This window comes from Xiphophorus hellerii, chromosome 2 (assembly GCF_003331165.1).
Source record: "Xiphophorus hellerii strain 12219 chromosome 2, Xiphophorus_hellerii-4.1, whole genome shotgun sequence".
NCBI classification, from domain to species: Eukaryota; Metazoa; Chordata; class Actinopteri; order Cyprinodontiformes; family Poeciliidae; genus Xiphophorus; species Xiphophorus hellerii.
The window spans coordinates 19,375,350-19,391,976 of record NC_045673.1 but is presented as its reverse complement, the minus strand read 5'-3'; the positions used below and the strand labels follow the sequence as shown (position 1 = coordinate 19,391,976).

Below are 16,627 nucleotides of genomic sequence, written 5' to 3'. Positions count from 1 at the left end.
TGTTTTTTAGTTGAAAATATTAGTTATTTTGTCTATTTATGGTTTTCAATTAAAATGTGATTCATTAATTACATACCCTGCAATTAATTCAATGTAAAATTTGAGTCAATCTAGAGTTTGGTCCTCATGTCATTTGGCTTTAAAATGTCACTTCAGGCAAATACTGCCCAGGTGAAGGATGGAAAGAAAGATGAAAAACTCAAACGGCATCTGCCGTAATGTTCATTACTTTGGTTTTGTCAATTTGGCTCAAAATCATGCTACCACAACTAATTATGACTGCAGCAGCCTGGCTATTAGCTCTGCTTGAGTTATCAGTAGTGGCCATAGCAATAAATGCTTGCATTTGTTTAGGCTTCTGACACTGCAAAAACTTTTCCCAGGTCTTTGAATTGCTCTTCTCCTGAGTTCAATGTCTCCATTGTTTCATAATGACCCAAAAGTCTTCTCCAATGGAGAGACAATTTTTGGACAAGACCACTTGTCAAACCTCACAGGTGTTGCACAAAGGTTGGAAGAACTGATGAGTAAGTGGTGTAGATGTCTCAGCTTTATATGTTTTAATAATAAATTTTACAAAAAATTCAGGCAATTGACCTGTAATGGTAAATGGCCTGTGTTAGTATCACACTTCACACTAGATTCACCCATTCACTCGCTTTGAATGTACACATATCATAGTATTATGTTTTATATATTATGAGACTTTAACTTTAGTCACACGTTCTCTTGCAACATTAATGCTTCCTGAAACTGATAACCAATAATTGCTGTTTGTTTGTTCTACAGTCCCCAAGGAGCCAGATGAAAATGGTGAAGAATATCCACCTAAATCCAACCACAAAGTGCTGAACTTGCCTCTGCCCAGGAAGAGGATACCCAGGGTAAAAATTTTAACATTTCCTTGAAGTGCATGCAAGACATTATCTTTTATCCCAACAGTGTAGCAGTTTGCCATTACATCTATGTACTCCTTCAAATCTCAGCATTTGATTAGAGAAGCCATAGGTAGAGAAGTTGTGCAATACAATCTCAGTGCAATCTCCGTTTAAAGTTTAGTATCCATTTTCCTGAAGGACAGTAAAGTTGTTTTTGAAGTAATCAATGGATGGTATGCTTGTTTTTTTATGCTAGGATTATTTAAATACAGGTGTATTAGTTCCTCTGTGAGTTAAACTGTAATGTGGGCTCCTCTAGGATGAGAAGAAAGCGGAGGATGATTCTGTGAACAAACGGAGACGGAAAGGAAGCGGCTACCTCACAGAGGTATTCATCTGGAAAAGTCTTTTGGATTAAAGCATTAATAAAACTTGAAGGGTTTAGGTTAACAAAGCAACTCATCAGCCAGCTCTGCTCTGAATCTGACTCCTCTCTGGCCTCAGTTGTCCTGCCATAGTGCGCCACCTGCTGGTGAAGATGGAGAGCTGCGGGAGAACAAGGTCCGCTCTATGGCAACTCAGCTGCTGGCCAAGTTTGAGGAGAACTCCTCAACAGCAAAGGTGCACACTAAGGTGAGAATAACATTAGAGGTCAAGTTTATTCAGTTACGCTTTTGAAACAACAAAACTGGAACAAAAGTGCCAGGCAAACATTTATAACCAAAGAACTACCTGACGCTCAAATATCTAAGGTGATAAAAAGTATGATAAGTAGGTGAACTTCCAGACTGGATTTTTGGCACTATTTGTTTTGGTCTTTTTTTGTGTGTGTGTGTGTTATCTTTGTTGCTGTATGCTGTGTTGGCAACGAGACCAAGACTTTCTAAATAGTAAAACAATTACTGATGGGCCTTAATTGATAAACAAGGTCAAATAAATTTTGCTGGGTAGAAGTTTGAACTTTTGAAGCGAAGCCAGTAACTGGAATAACTGGCTTCTTTCACTTTCATGTAATTCTGCTTTTATATAAAATTATTTTGTCAACCTTCTGTGTTTAATTTGTGCAAATTTTCATCAATATAGTTAATGACATGTTTTCTTAATATATGACATCTAACTTTAGCACCTATATTTTCTTTTTTGTGCTAGTTTTGGTCTCTAGTAATGTTTTCGTTTCTTTTATTCTACCTTTTATAACATTTTTATTGCTTTTCTATCCTTGAAACAGTCCAAGGACCCATCTAGTCCTCCCTTTTCTCCTCCTTTGTCTCCTTCCACCATCTTTCCATCTTCAGATGAGGAGGAGGAGGAGGAAGAAAACCCCCGCTTTGCTAAACCCAAATATATCCAACCTCTTTCTCCTCTTCCTCCATCTTGTCCCAAATGGCAGGTATTGTCTCGTATCTCCCTGTATTTTAAAAGAAAAGGGTTCATTTAACTTCTGTGAACTCATCCTTTGTCCTCCTGTCTGACCCCTCCTCATCCTCCTGTTTCCAGCCTTCAATCTACCTTCGGTTGCTGGAGAATCCCAGTTCGGTTTCTCAGCAGACCAGTTTCCTCTCTTCTAACTCATATTTTGATCAGAGCAGCCAAAGTCGTTCTCCATCGCCCTCACACTTTCAGATCCCTGTAAGTGTTCTTGGCTCTGAACTTTGTCACACAGAGCACACCCCAAACACAGAAGACTCCCCAAACCGTCCTACCTGTTCATCTGATCTGTCCGCTTCGGACTCTGATCCGTCATGTGATGCATCTGAGCAGAAGGTGAATTTAATCCTACCTTTAAATACATTAAATTACCCCGTATGCACTATCTCACTCTCTATTTCTTCCTGCTTTGATTACCTCTTACTTTCTCCATAGACTAAAAATCAGAGGTTGTCGACTAGAGAATTTTCACGCAGGAGTATAAAAGAGAGAGCTGTCCTCCTGTCCACCATGTTTCATGGGTCCAACAAACCACCTGCTCCTCTATCTGTTTCACAGGTTCTGTATCAGATCAGATGCTGGTATTTAAAATAATCCAAAAAAAGCATGACTTCTTTGCCCGTTTCTGAATTTTTTAGGCTCTCTAAAATTAGAGTGGATGTCTGTGGAGGAGAATGTTAACATCAACAATAAATGTAGGAATATACAAATATCAAAATAAATAACTGCTGTGGCAGAAAAATGCATCAAAAGCAGGGAAATAAGGAAATCTGTAAAACGACATAATCCAGACAAGTTAATTTTAATATTCTTACTCCTCTGTAGAGTTTAGGATGTACTTAAGATAGAGATTTACATTAAGTACATCCTTACAGAATCATCATTTTGAAGTTTTCTCCAAATAATTAGAAATATATATCTTTTTTTACCGAAATCCTTTAAGTGTAGCGATGGACTGAAAGTGTTGATAATTACCTTACCTTACAAGTTATTGATGTTCTCCTTGGTCTGTAATATCCATGTTTCTTTGCCTCTGTAGGTGGAGTCATGTACCTCCTCCTTTCCTTCCACACCATCTCCTCCTCCTCCTCCTCTGTCTCCATCTAAAAGCTCCACCATGTTCCCTGTGGTCCACCCTGTTCCCGATCCCGTCGCTCAGACCTGTTTCACCTCTGAACCTAAAATGACCTCCTCTCTTCTGTCCTGCTCTGAATCTGAAAAAACTGAGCCAAACTCTTCTTCTCATCCTGATACATTCACATCCAGCAACAAAACATGTTCTTCTGTCTCTTCGTCTTGCATTGGTAAAAGTCAGAGTGTCTTCACTAATCTCGAGAGGATAAAAAATGTGGAAAATGAGCAACAGAAAGTTCATGGATGTAGTTTAAAACTAGCTGAGAAGGATCCCTCTAAGGTAACAGGTTTCTTGGTTATTTTACATAAATACTTTTGTTTCCTGAATATTTATTAGATAAATACATTAGTTTTACCTTAAATCAGCCATGTGTTCCTTTTTAGTTTTATATTCAATAATTTCTACTATATATATACTGGTAGTTTACCAACATTTATGATCATGTAGTATACAATGCCTTACAGAAGTTTTACCATGTGGTGTTCATTTAGTGCACTGCAGCCTGTGAGGGTGAACGCACCAGAAGAAGTAATCCAAAATCAATTGTTCGCTCTGAGAGCTGTCCCTCTGGAGCTCCTAATTACAATAAAGAGGTGCAAGTCCTACACCTAAGTCCAAACACAATTCAACAGCACATCACTATAACCTTTGATAAATTCTGTTTTTTCCACTCCCATTTGTCTTTTCTTTCTTCTGTGTATAAATATTAGCGAGTAGTTGGAAAGGTATCATCAGCAATAGATGCTAAAGCTCAGAAACTGGCCGTCCTTTATGAGACAGATCACAGGCCCAATGCCCCACTGGTAAGATGCATGTAAATGGTTAAAAAACTAATCCAGACTTTATACTAATGTGATTTGTGAAAATTTGGCGTGCTAACAAATATTTCTCAACCTTAGTTTTCTGACCAGGGAATTTAAAAGCTAGGAATACATTCCAGTTGCATGAGTGTACACATGGTTTTAGATGTGTACACAGTCTAAACAAATTCAAGAATTTATTGCAAATGTTTACTTGCATACCTTAAAGCCCAAATTTTAACTTTCTTTTTGCGAGGTAAACCACAGACGCAGTTAATCTCCATATTGCTAAAAGCTCAAGAAGCTGCAAATATCTGAAGATGAGAATGGTACAATTCTACCCTGGAGTCTGGTTTACCTAGATATCCAACATTCATGTTTTTTTTTTTTCTATTTCATTGTGACTTTTCATACCCTTTCATTCTGGTTGTGTGTGTGGTTGTCAAATACAGTCTTCTGACACTAAACCTTACTTTCAACATGTCTCCATGTATTCATAGACTTGCAAAATACTTCTGACCTAAAAAGTTAAGACCAAATTATCACTAATTTTAGAATTTGTAGTGACCTGTTTCTGCCTTTGTATTTTTTTCTTTTTTTATCGGCTGTTGGTGTGCTGTGCTGCTTTTCTCACCTAGTACTGATGCATATTTTACCTTTTTTGACTAATTGAATTCTCCCCCTCCCCCTATATAACTCTTGTTTTTAACATTTGATATACGAGTCATTGTTTTTAAATATTCATTTTCATTTTTTAAAGGTGTCTGGAGAAAAACACCAAGCAACTTCTCAGTAGAGCATTTTTCTTATTACTTCACCTTTGCCTGGTCTTTTCCCCTCAGTGTGTGGTACGTAAAGATTTCCCTCCTGGACTCGGTGGCAGCGACATCTGCCACTTCTGCTCCAAACGGGTATACGTGATGGAGAGGCTCAGCGCTGAAGGCTACTTCTTCCATCGCGAGTGCTTCCGCTGTGACGTCTGCAACTGCACCCTCCGTCTGGGTGGACACACATTTGATTCACAGGAGAGTACGTCTGAGTCATCATAGCTGATTCTTATATCAAAATAAGTAGTATTTGTAAAAAAAAAAAAAAAAAATCAAGCCCTACAAACTTTTTTTAATAAAAATGTTTGTTCTTTGTTTTATTTCATTACAGGAAAGTTTTATTGCAAGATTCACTATGCCCAGCGTCAATACAGCACCAGCTGGGGCAGGTTCAGAAGAACAACGGTAAGATGGCTTTTCAAGTAACTTTTACTTCACGCTTTTACGGCTATTTAAGAGCAGAAAATAAGATATTGATAATATAAATATAGAACAATATCCATTAAGTGAAAAATTCTTGAGCTCGAACAAAACAATTAAAATTCTTATTATATAGATTTGCAAAGTTGCTAAAGACCTTTCCACTAAATTTATTTCACAAACATAACTGGAAATTGAGAAGGAAAAAATAAACACAGATTATTATTTTACTACTTTAAGTAGAGGCATGTGCACTGATTTTTTTTTTCATTTTTATCTGGATTTTTACAGGAAAACCTAAGCCACCTGAAACCCTCGTCTATGGACAGCGGGATCTGTTCAGCCACAGGCGCCGTCCAACCCGCAGGTACCCTGGTTTCCTTGATTAAGCGCGGTCTGAGCTGGCCGAGGCGTGCTGGTCGGGCTGTGTGTGTGTTGCCTCAACAGCTGTTGGGAAGTGTGTGTGAGTCTATCACAGCTGTGGGATCCCACGTCAGGAGCTACTCACAGGACTATATATTCCTGTTTGAGCTGCTTAGCCTTGGCTGTCCTCTGCTCTGCATGATGCATGAGATGTTGGGACAGATCTACCAGGAGTCCCAACTGGCTCAGCAGCAAATCTTCAACCAACGGCTTGCCTAGGAGAGGAATGATGTACTGATATGTGGCTAATAGGTGGATATTTACCTCTTTGCAGCCTAATCAGTAGCGGTTCATTTAAGTCAAAGCTCCAATTATTACCTTCACTTTCTACATTTAAAATCTCCTCAGTTATTTAGACTTTTTGTAAACTATTGATCTCAAAAACCTACTTTATTGAGACACACTGCTTCTGTTTAGTGGATAATAAATGTGGCTTTTTTGAATAGTTTCGAGCAGTCAGTATCTTACCCGCAGTAGACAGCAACAGTTGCAGCTTGAATTAACAGGAAATTTAGGATTCTTGCTAACAGCTAGAGAGAATGGAAAAAGTCTGAGATGACTCATTCTCTGAACTTTCCTATTAGTTTGAGCAAATTCTCTTACTTACTTTTATGATTTAGAATTGCATTACAAATTGACATACACTGGGGCTTTCTCTACTAAATAAATGTGGTGCTACAAATCACTGGGTCCTCTGACCATGCTGTGGATCAACTTTATTTGTTCCACCCGTGAAGTGGAAAAAATAAAGTCTACAGTATTTCTAATTTGCCTCCATATTTGGAGGCAAATATGAAAGTAAAAACACCCTTTTTGGGTGTAGAGCTCAGCCCCAGGGGTTGCTTTGCAGCTAACACAGCAATTTTTATAGACTAAGTGACTAAGTATAGAGACATGAAAAGTGATGAGATGAAAAGCATTGAGCGTAGAGCTTGGAAATTGAGTGTTAATTTTGGATAGGGGATATTTGATCCCCCCCCCAAAATAAAAAAAGTAGCTAGCTTATTAACTGATGTTAGCTTAAGGCAGGTTAGCTTAGAAGCGAATTTACATTTTTCCTCAATCCCCAAATCTGAGGTTGTTTGGACTGTTGACTTCTGTGCTAAGATACTAACTACTTGAGACCCATACAGGTGCTTCAAAACTTCTATTAAAGACTCTGGACATAGATAAGCTAGCTTAGCTATTATAGAACCTGCTAGACGCATGTCAAAACAATAACTCCTTTGGCCTGAGTTTTCTCCCCTGCTTAATTAATATCTGATTTGTGGGCATGCTCCAGGAAACTTTCACTCCATAGTGTGACTCCATAAGTCTTGGGTGATGTGGATCCAGGACGTAGATTCACTTAATTTTGTTGTCTAGTTTGTTGTCTTATAGTTGCCTAAAATGTTAGTTTTCCTGAATTACGAGATTGTAACCTGGAACATGTCCTAATTCTTATCAAGAAAATTCTGTAAAGAGTGTGGTTTCTGTTTTGATTTTGATTTTCTGGCAGTGATGTGCGAGAACTTGTTTCAATTGTCTGCTTTCTAACACTGCCCACCAGAGTTGTGCAATGGAAATGCCAAAACAGTATTTTATTTTTTCATTATCAAATGTGGAAGGATTTTAAGTAATCAAAAGCTCTAGTATTTACACAATGTGTTTATAAAGATATGTTTCTTACTTTTTAAGATTGAAGGCTCATTATTTATGGTAGGCTGTTTAGAACAATTGTTTTTTAGAATTTTACAAATTTATTAGCAACAACATGGTACTATTATTATTTTTTTATTGTGAACATTTAATTTGTGATTTTTTTTAACTTTCTTTTTGAAGTAATTCTTTTTTTCTTAAATGAGTAAATATTCATTTCCAGTTATATTTCATGCAAACCAAAACAATGAGCCTTATCTTTAACATGGATGTTCTCATGTAGCTAAAAAGCCTATTTACATAATAGGCTACATATAATTTAATTATTTTATAATTATTTTGTTAAGTGATATTCTTTTTTTTAAAGTGACGCACTGTAACTGATGGCTACTTTTATGTTTGGTTTATTGTTGTATATGTTTTATTGTACTAAATCTTACAGTATTATTAATGTTTTTCTCAAAACCTTTGAACATTTTGTTTCCCCTTTTCCGTCTTTTTCCACCTCTCATTTATTTTCCAATCCAAAATTTGTCTTCCAGCTTCTGTTTCACTTCATTTTGTTCAGTCTGTTTCAACTTTCCAATGCTGCACATTCTGATTGGCTGATTCCTGCCAGCAGTGAAGGTGACGATTGGCCAGATTTGGTCATAAGATCTTGTTGTACTGCTTTTGCATTGGCTGCCTTTTGTAGCTCCATCTGATTTTTTTTTTCTAACTAACCAAGATAACTAATCACAAACCAGCATGAACCTCAAGCCTGGCATGTTGAAGACTATAAATAGTATTTGTAGCATTGTGCACTGTTGAGTAGAACACCAAATCTAATACTGTGCCTGTGTTGAATTGCCACAATCACTTAGCTGCTAAATAAACTATTTGATGCCATTTCCTACAGTATTTCTAAATGTTTCAGCAATGTATGTAGTTGTCACTACTTTTAAATTATTGTCAAATCACATTAATAAACCAAAGCTAAATAAAATGCTGCTGTGCTATCAGTGTGGTCAGTTAGTTTCATAGATGCGCTTTCTACACTACTATTCCCATTCTTAAGTTAAAGTAATTCAGAACAGTTTAAATGAAAAAAAGTGCAAAGATTTGTATAAAAATTTCCTTGAAAACGGTTTGCTTATGTTGCTTGGCCATAACTTAGTTTGAGATCAGCAACAACACCACAAAACCTTCTTTCTGGAACTGTTGTATTTACAAAAAAAACTATTCTTGATATGAGTTTATAGACAGTAATGTGCCGTTTAACTTGTTGCAGAAGTCAGAGTTAGTGTTCCTAAATTTCAAAATGTCATACTTTTACAAACTCAGTTTTCCTAATTTTTTCTGTTGTTTTTAACACATTAAAAATATTTGACAACGCTGCATTTCCTAGTAGCAATCCGTCCTCTTTGTTGGCATCTTGACAAACTTAGATTTGTCCATAATACTTACCTGTTCTAGTTTAAACACTTAAATCAGTATTTAAATCAGTTAATAAAATAAACAGAAGGCAATTTTAATACTTTGTGTGCATCTCAAGCGCCTACAACATTCATAGGGATTCTGACTTAAGGAGCTGTTTTAGTTGTATTTCCAACTTCAGGGTACAAAGATAACACACCATTATGCCTTTGATTAAGTACCTATCCTGGTTATAATTTAAGTTTGCTTACAGCAGCATTTAAGCTCTGGGATAATTGTATCTAAAAGTTAATTCTGCTTTGGAAACACAGAATTGATTTCTCATCAGGTCTTTCACAGTTTTGGTCTTTTCATGTGACTTAATCAAAAAATGTAAGAAGTTCACTATAAAAATCAGACCATTTTCCAAAGTTGTTGATGAACATGCAGGCACTTTTTCAGTAATTCATTTGCTGTTGTGTTATCCAGAACAACCTTTCTAACGCTGATATTGTGCCATGCTTGTCCATGTCGTCTTTACCCTGACCATCTGTCCAAACAGCTTTTGAATGTCTTTCCTGCCACTCATGTATCAGCAGCATCCCCTTCTCTTCGGCCCATTTGACAGTAACATGTCTCCACATGTGTGTGGTCTGTCTGTGGTTCCCTCTGTTTCAGAAGGAAACCTTCCCACTCCTGCACCCCTCTCCAGATCTCTCTCATGTACCTCCTAGTCTTTGGTCAGGAAATAATTAGACAGCAGCTTTTTTTTGTCTAACCCTGCCTGAAAACTCATGTTAGCGGTACGATTTCTATCTCACAGTTGTATCATTGCAGCCTGTCAGTCAATTTTTGTTTTGCCTATTATACACAAATTTTGTAAAATTGCTTAATTTATGACATTTAGAAGCTGTGTATATAACTATTGACAAATAAATGTATTTGATTGCAATATTCATTTGCAGTGTTATTTGTTACCCATCAGTTAAATTGCATTATTTCCAAAATACCAAATATTCACAATGGGGTTCATTCACACAACTTATTCTCTATACCAGCAAAATTAACACATTTTGTAAGCTGTTTAATGTAAATTCTTCTTCCAACTCTTTGAGTTGACCTAACATCACCCACACAAATCATGCTCATGATCACAGCCTTTAACAATTAACGCGTGCTTTATTATTATTATTTTTTAAGAGGACACAGATGCTTGAGCTTTGCAGCAACTTAAGTGGATATAATTCTATCCATCTTATGACAAAATGTTACAAAATTGAAGATTTCCTAAATGCAACAGCTTGAGAGAAAGGCTGGCCGTCATGCAAAAGCGTAATTAGTATATAAAAAAAGAGTTCAGTTATAGAGTTTGACCCCAACCAATCTGAACAGGACTGAAGTGAATCTCATCAGTATGCTTCTATCGGTTTCTTTGTGGGCTTTACTAATGGGTCTTTTCTGTCCTTTCCTCTGTTTTTTCCTCATAAATAAAACAGAAAAAAAATCTAACCAATTTGAGAACACTCAGTAAACACCTCTTCATTAACAAAACAAGGAGTTGTTGTCTAGTATTCCTACCGGGATAATGTTTATGCCAACATGTTTTTAATTTTTTTTGCTGTGGCCGAGTGGAATCACCTCTGCAAAGATTCTGTACATTGTTGACTTCATTACTCTGTGAGTACACATGATATATACATATATATAAATGTGTGTAACTTTCTGGTGCTTGTACATGAAACTATATCACTGTGACTTTGTAAATTAGACTCTGCAGATTGTTTTTCTGTACCTACAGTTGCTTAATAAGCCTATGTGACTTTTAGAGGAGAAGATGTTCATGTGTTATGTGGATTACATACCTAGATTGAAAGTACTTGTGAAATCTTGAAAAAATGTTGTTAAATATATCAGAGTAACTGTGAATATATGTCAGAATGCATGCCATATACGGTAAGAAGAAAGTACACCCTCTTTTAATTTTAAGGTTTTACATCAGAACATAATAAAAATGAAAGTTTAGGTTTGAAATATAAATTCAAAAGTACAAACCATCCAATAAATTATGAAAAGTTTGTCAGACAATTAATTGCCACACAGGATCAACTTTTTTGATTGCACCTTATGCACATCATAATTTTTGTGATTTATCACAGCTTCTAGTCATGCTAGTAATTTCACTACCTCATTGATTTTGTATTAATGTAATGCTCAGTTGTCAGTAATTCAATGAGATTATCTGCTTGAGTAAATTTGTTTGGTCTGGCAGGATAACCAAAATAAAATCAAGAAAAAGACGTGGAAAATAAACAGGACAGAAGTGGTTCCTACTGTTTGAACAGCTCTAGAATCGTCACTACTTATGACACTCTTAGGCTCACTAAAAATCCTCCTAACTACTTCTAACATTGTGTCATGCTGTGAACTCTCTTAAGACCGAAGAAAAATCTTAAAATTCCACAAATTCTCTGAATTTTACTAAAATGATGGCATTATAAGCTTTGAGAATACAGGCCCAGATTGTTTTTATGTAGTCCTGATGCATATGACTCTTGAAGTAACAGGGTGTACTGTCTTACTTGTCAGTCCAGCAACAACTAATGTTTGTTTGGAGTCAGGAAAAAAATTTGCCCACACACTGTAATTATTTACAGGTGAGGCATCCAGCATGAAGTCAGATCAGCTGAAAAAAGATCTGAAACGATTTCCTGAGGATACAGAAATGGGCGTTGATGCTCTGGAGGCTTCCTGCATCATCGGACCTAAAAAGGGAGAAGGTGCTACAGCCAGAAACCAGGATGGCCTTAAAGGTCAGTACACCATTAATGTGGTCCAACATTTAACTTTGTGAAACTGAAGAAACTGTTTAAATCCAATTTTTTTGGCCTCTCTGACGGAGAATCTAGGTTTTAATATGTATAGGTTGTTCTGTTGAGAAAGTTTCTCAACATATCCACTTAGTGCAACGTCCCTAACCCTGTGTCTTTCTGTCATTTTGTCTGTGGGTCTGGAACTAATCAGGTGTTTCAACAAGTGTTTATTGTTGATTTCTCTGGGCTAAAAATGTTCTGACAAAACTGTCCCACATTTCCTTAAATCTCTGTCTTACCAATTGCAGACAAAGACTTTGGCTTTAGAAAACCCTCACTTCTCGAGTAGAAGGCAAATGGACTTATGTTAAAGACCTTCCGTCGTTCAGAATATCTTTTTTGGATTTTCTGAACCAACCGTGATTCAGAGAATGAAACATTATTAAAGATTGGGTCTACAGTCACACAGTGAGACCTTAATTTGGGTTTTCATACATGTATTTATTGGATTGTTGATCTGTTCTCGATGGGGGGTGAATCCTAACATTTCCTCACGGGTCATTTGATTGCATTTGGTCTGCAGGTCACTCTAACACAAAACATAATAATCGATGGAAACGAAAGATTCGAGCAAGTGAGTGTATGAATGTTTCTACTGACTCTGCCCTACTTCTCTTTGCTTGCTAAGTTAAACAGCTTAAACCTTTGATTCCTATGATTTGTTACTAACCTCTATCTTATTTTATGTAAACTATTTGTTTTGCTTGATGTCTTTGTGGTTCATAGAAATTATTACCTTGTTTCACTATTAACAGCTGGCCGTGTTATGTGGCTTGTAAAGCTGCAGAGTGAATTAATGCTGATCTGATTTATTTTTTATTTTTTTGGTAGAACCGTAACTAACAAGCATTCCTTGAATCCAGTGTTAAGTAAAAGTCCAAAAGTAATACAGATGCATTGTGCTACTAAGTGCTCATAGTTTACATGTCCTGGAAGACTTTATTTATTTATTAGTCTTAGATAATACCCCCCAATTATCCAAATTATTAAACACTAAAGATCAATCATTATATGGCTCTACATAATGCCAGTTTACCATTTTGGATTTGAATTACTCAAACCTTTTTTCAATGATATTCCAAATTATTATGATGCTGATGTTTAAGCATATGATGTTTAAAAACACACTTTAGTGATTGAAGAAGATTGAACCAATAGTACTAAAAAACTGTTGTGCTACATATTCAACTCTAGATGTCGCCATAGCTCAACTTTTTTAAAATTTTCTTTTAGTCTCTCAGCATTAATTTGGTTAACCTTACTTTACTTTAGCTCCTATTTCAGTTTGTTTTTCTTCTTCTATTGCTTGATTTCATTGTTTGTGCCCTTCACCATCTTCTCTCACAAATGTCACTTTGATATAAAGTACACATGTCTGGTCACTGGGGAGAACCACAGCACCACTCTGCTCCCAATCTTTGAGAGTTCTTGCGTGTGCACGCATGTGTATGTGCATTTTACATTATATGATTTGTTTAAAATGGCTCACTGTAGAAGTAGAGCCAAAAACATCTAATTATTTGCTGAACTTTTGGCAATGTTGTGTTTTCTGTTGTCTTTGTGCACAGCATTCCCTCTGATCTTCATCAAACACTTCCGCTCAAGACCAGAAACTGTTGATGAAGTTGATTCTGACTTTGAAGAAATCACCTCAACTGAGACACGTAGTGTGGGTACCATTTAAAAAGATCTTTTTTTTTTTGCATCCAGGTTACTTGAATGTAGTGTGAGGGTGTGAAACAAGGCACTGGTTTTCTATGTAAGGATTGCAATCATAACTGCTAGTACCCTTTAGCTCATTCAAAGGACCAATTTTTAAATTATTTTTTTAAAACTGCTTTCTTTTCCAAAGAACTAGTTAAAAAAGAAAAAAAAACTAAACTGATGACACTAATATGGCTTAATCACATGATTTGGTCTGGTCCAAGATGACAGTGATGGACAGTAGGAAATCTGGTAAGACAGCTGTGTAAAAGCAGACAAACAAAACCATTTTCCTCTCTAAACAAAATGTTCCCAGCAGTACTGTCCCAGCTGTATTAACTGAAGATTTTTTTTTAAAAGCTTATGTTTTTATTTTATTTTATTTTATAGCCTTAAACATAAACATTCAATTCCCAAAGCATTGCAAGCAATGTATCAAAAACTAACATGCGTGTCTCAGTATCAAAAAGCAGTTGTCTGCCTGGTTTTGTCAAACCCTCGTGTATTGTTTTTAAAGTTGTCAGTTTATGTCCCAAATTAGAGCTAAAACATAATCAAGCCTTTGGAGACTGTAATGCCACCCTGCAAACAAAGTCCAAAAAAAAGAGCTAATTTTATCACAGCCAAAGAGCATTAGGTAAAGAGTTCCAGAAATTAAGATGCCAAGAAACGGTATTTGCTGCATCATTGTCATGTTTAAGCCCCATGGAATACCTAACAACATGCTAGGCTGTGGAAGAAATTGCTAAAAATCATCTGACAGTCCTTATTTTCTATTGTGCTTCTTGGCTTCCCAGAAATGCCAGAACATTAAGAATGGGATGCTGTCTTTGGACAAGTTAAACCTGGGTGATCATTGGATTTTCTAGAAAAACAAAATAACCTCAAGCAAGCATTTTAGTCAACCAAAACTTAAGAAGAACATCTTAGAATGGCTTTTAAACCTGATTTAAAATCTTTGGTGGAATTTGAGGAAGACAATTGCAACATAAGAGTCCTCAAACATCCCTGAGCTTGTGGCATTTGCACATGAAGAATGAGAAGCAATTTCTATTGAGGGATATAAAAAGTTTGTTTGTAAATCAGAAATGTTTGTTTCAAGTAATAAAATCTAATGGATGTATTGGAAAGTACAGATTAACGGACTAGAACTATACTGCATACAATTTTTACATTTTTAATTTGATCTTTAAATGAGAAATTAAAGATCAAAATTAAGAGAGTTCAGCTGTGAGGGGAGACCAAGCAGGCAGGTTGAGGAAAGAAGGTTAAGGAACAAGAAGGGAGATGATGAAAAAGTAAAGAATAACCAAGGAAAATTTGTTACAATTTTATTTCACCAGGCAAAACATTAAGAACACTTTCAATGTTGGCCTGAAAGTTCTAAAAACACTGAGCTAAAGGAACAACTTATAAGGAAATAATAAAAAGTGGAAACAAAAACTTAAGCAATTCAAGATCATGACGTAAAATGAACATAATTTAATTTTAACTAGTCTCCTTGGGGTTTTTTTAGGAGCCAAAACCAAAAGCAGATACACAGACTCTGTCTGAGGAAAGTAAGAAGAGTGATGAGCCACTGGCTGCAATGAAATCAGGTTCCAGCACATCGGCTCCTAGGAGGCGGCTGTTACTATCCCAGCCTGACAAAGAGAGGCTTCTGAATTGGGAAGAGGGTCTGAATCCAGAAGAAACTCCCATTAACAGCAGCACAACAAACACTTCTCAGCATAAAGATCAGGTGAGGATTTCACAAAGTAAAGATTAAACTTGTTTCATGCTTTTAATATTTTTTCCCATATGATCCTTCAGAGATCGAGATTTAAAAATGTGAGAGAAATTAATTTCACATCATGTTGGCCACATTTTTTCTTTCTTCTAATGTTTTATCAGGTACAAGCAGAAGCAGATAAGCCTCCGTCAAACTCGAGCCAGATCGGAACAGCAAGTCGGTGCCAGATGCCAGCGTCTTCTTCCTCTGTTATCCAGGTCATGGCTAATGCCTTCAGGAGGACCTTTAGTGGGAGCAGTGAACCCAGCAGCTCCAAGGCTGCTGTTATAATGTTTGTACTTTTTTTTTCTGACTTTATTTCGACACCTAAAAACTTTTAACCGGAACATCATTTGAAATTTCTGTCCTTTCTGTCTTAATAGGAGACCCAAATGTAACGTTCCACGTAAACAAAGGCCCATGTCTGAAGGAGCATCTAATTTCTGCTCACTATTGAGCCATGTAGATTCAGGGTCATCGACAGCGGAGAGGAGAACAAGCATGTGTGGTGTCGAATGGGCTTCTGTGGGGACAGATCCGTGGGGGGAGGGGCGAGACTTGCCGTCCTTATTACAGCAGGTGTCCCTAAAAAGTCGAAGAGACTCTGAAGGGGTGCCAGACGAACTTTGTTCGCTGCCCCGTAAAAGGGTAGATTTGTTTTCATCTCTTAGGCTCAGGAAGAGGGGCCTATCGGAGAGTGAAGGGAAGGAGCAGGTAGCTCAAAAGGAAATTAGGACATTTCTGTCTAACCTGAAAAACAAAGGTGAGTCTACACTGCGCAACTGGAAAGTATTCACGGCGCTTCACAATTTTTATGTTTTGTTGTATTACGGCCTTGTTCCAAATTATATTAACTTAATATTTTTCCTCAAAATTTGACACACAATTACCCCATTATGACAATATGGGGAAAAGTTTGAGATTTTTGCAAATGTATTATAAATAGAAAACCAGGAAGACACGTTTACATAAGTATTCACAGCCTTTGCTTAAAATTTTGTTAATCCATCTTCGGCAGCAATTACAGCCTCAAGTCTTTTTGAATCTGATACTACAAGCTTAGCTCATCTTTAGGCAGTTTTGCCTGTTCTTTTTTGCGGTGCTCTTCCAGCTCCATCAGGTCAGATGGAGACATCTGTGCAGCTATTTTCAGATCCCTCCAGAAAATAATAAATTTTTCTGATTTTTTTTTTTTTTTATATGTCTAGCCTCTAGTGAACAGAGTTTGGAAGAACTGTCCTCAAGTGGTGATGAAAGTGAAAACCTGACGTCCACCAACAAGGTTTGTACAAATGATGTCTACATTCAGGCAGACATCCGAATCCAGTGGACTGTGTT

General features: G+C 36.7%; 1 protein-coding gene across 10 annotated transcripts in view; it reads left to right on the top strand.

Annotated features, from left to right (window-relative positions):
- mical2b (microtubule associated monooxygenase, calponin and LIM domain containing 2b) overlaps positions 1-16,627 on the top strand; it is a 385,618-nt gene that overhangs the window by 366,062 nt on the left and 2,929 nt on the right. For 4 of the 10 annotated variants that reach the window (XM_032586523.1, XM_032586534.1, XM_032586545.1 and 1 more), the window contains 19 exons: positions 790-884; positions 1,198-1,266; positions 1,383-1,511; positions 2,107-2,268; positions 2,376-2,642; positions 2,742-2,864; positions 3,346-3,720; positions 3,933-4,034; positions 4,152-4,244; positions 5,084-5,270; positions 5,400-5,473; positions 5,780-5,855; positions 11,599-11,754; positions 12,338-12,388; positions 13,383-13,483; positions 15,035-15,259; positions 15,412-15,581; positions 15,673-16,052; positions 16,498-16,571. In XM_032586523.1, the coding sequence (XP_032442414.1) occupies positions 790-884; positions 1,198-1,266; positions 1,383-1,511; positions 2,107-2,268; positions 2,376-2,642; positions 2,742-2,864; positions 3,346-3,720; positions 3,933-4,034; positions 4,152-4,244; positions 5,084-5,270; positions 5,400-5,473; positions 5,780-5,855; positions 11,599-11,754; positions 12,338-12,388; positions 13,383-13,483; positions 15,035-15,259; positions 15,412-15,581; positions 15,673-16,052; positions 16,498-16,571 (2,909 nt within the window). Of the gene's footprint in view, positions 1-789; positions 885-1,197; positions 1,267-1,382; positions 1,512-2,106; positions 2,269-2,375; positions 2,643-2,741; positions 2,865-3,345; positions 3,721-3,932; positions 4,035-4,151; positions 4,245-5,083; positions 5,271-5,399; positions 5,474-5,779; positions 5,856-8,091; positions 9,903-11,598; positions 11,755-12,337; positions 12,389-13,382; positions 13,484-15,034; positions 15,260-15,411; positions 15,582-15,672; positions 16,053-16,497; positions 16,572-16,627 lie in introns of those variants that run through there. The other 6 variants (XM_032586552.1, XM_032586578.1, XM_032586562.1 and 3 more) reach the window with 6 other exon arrangements.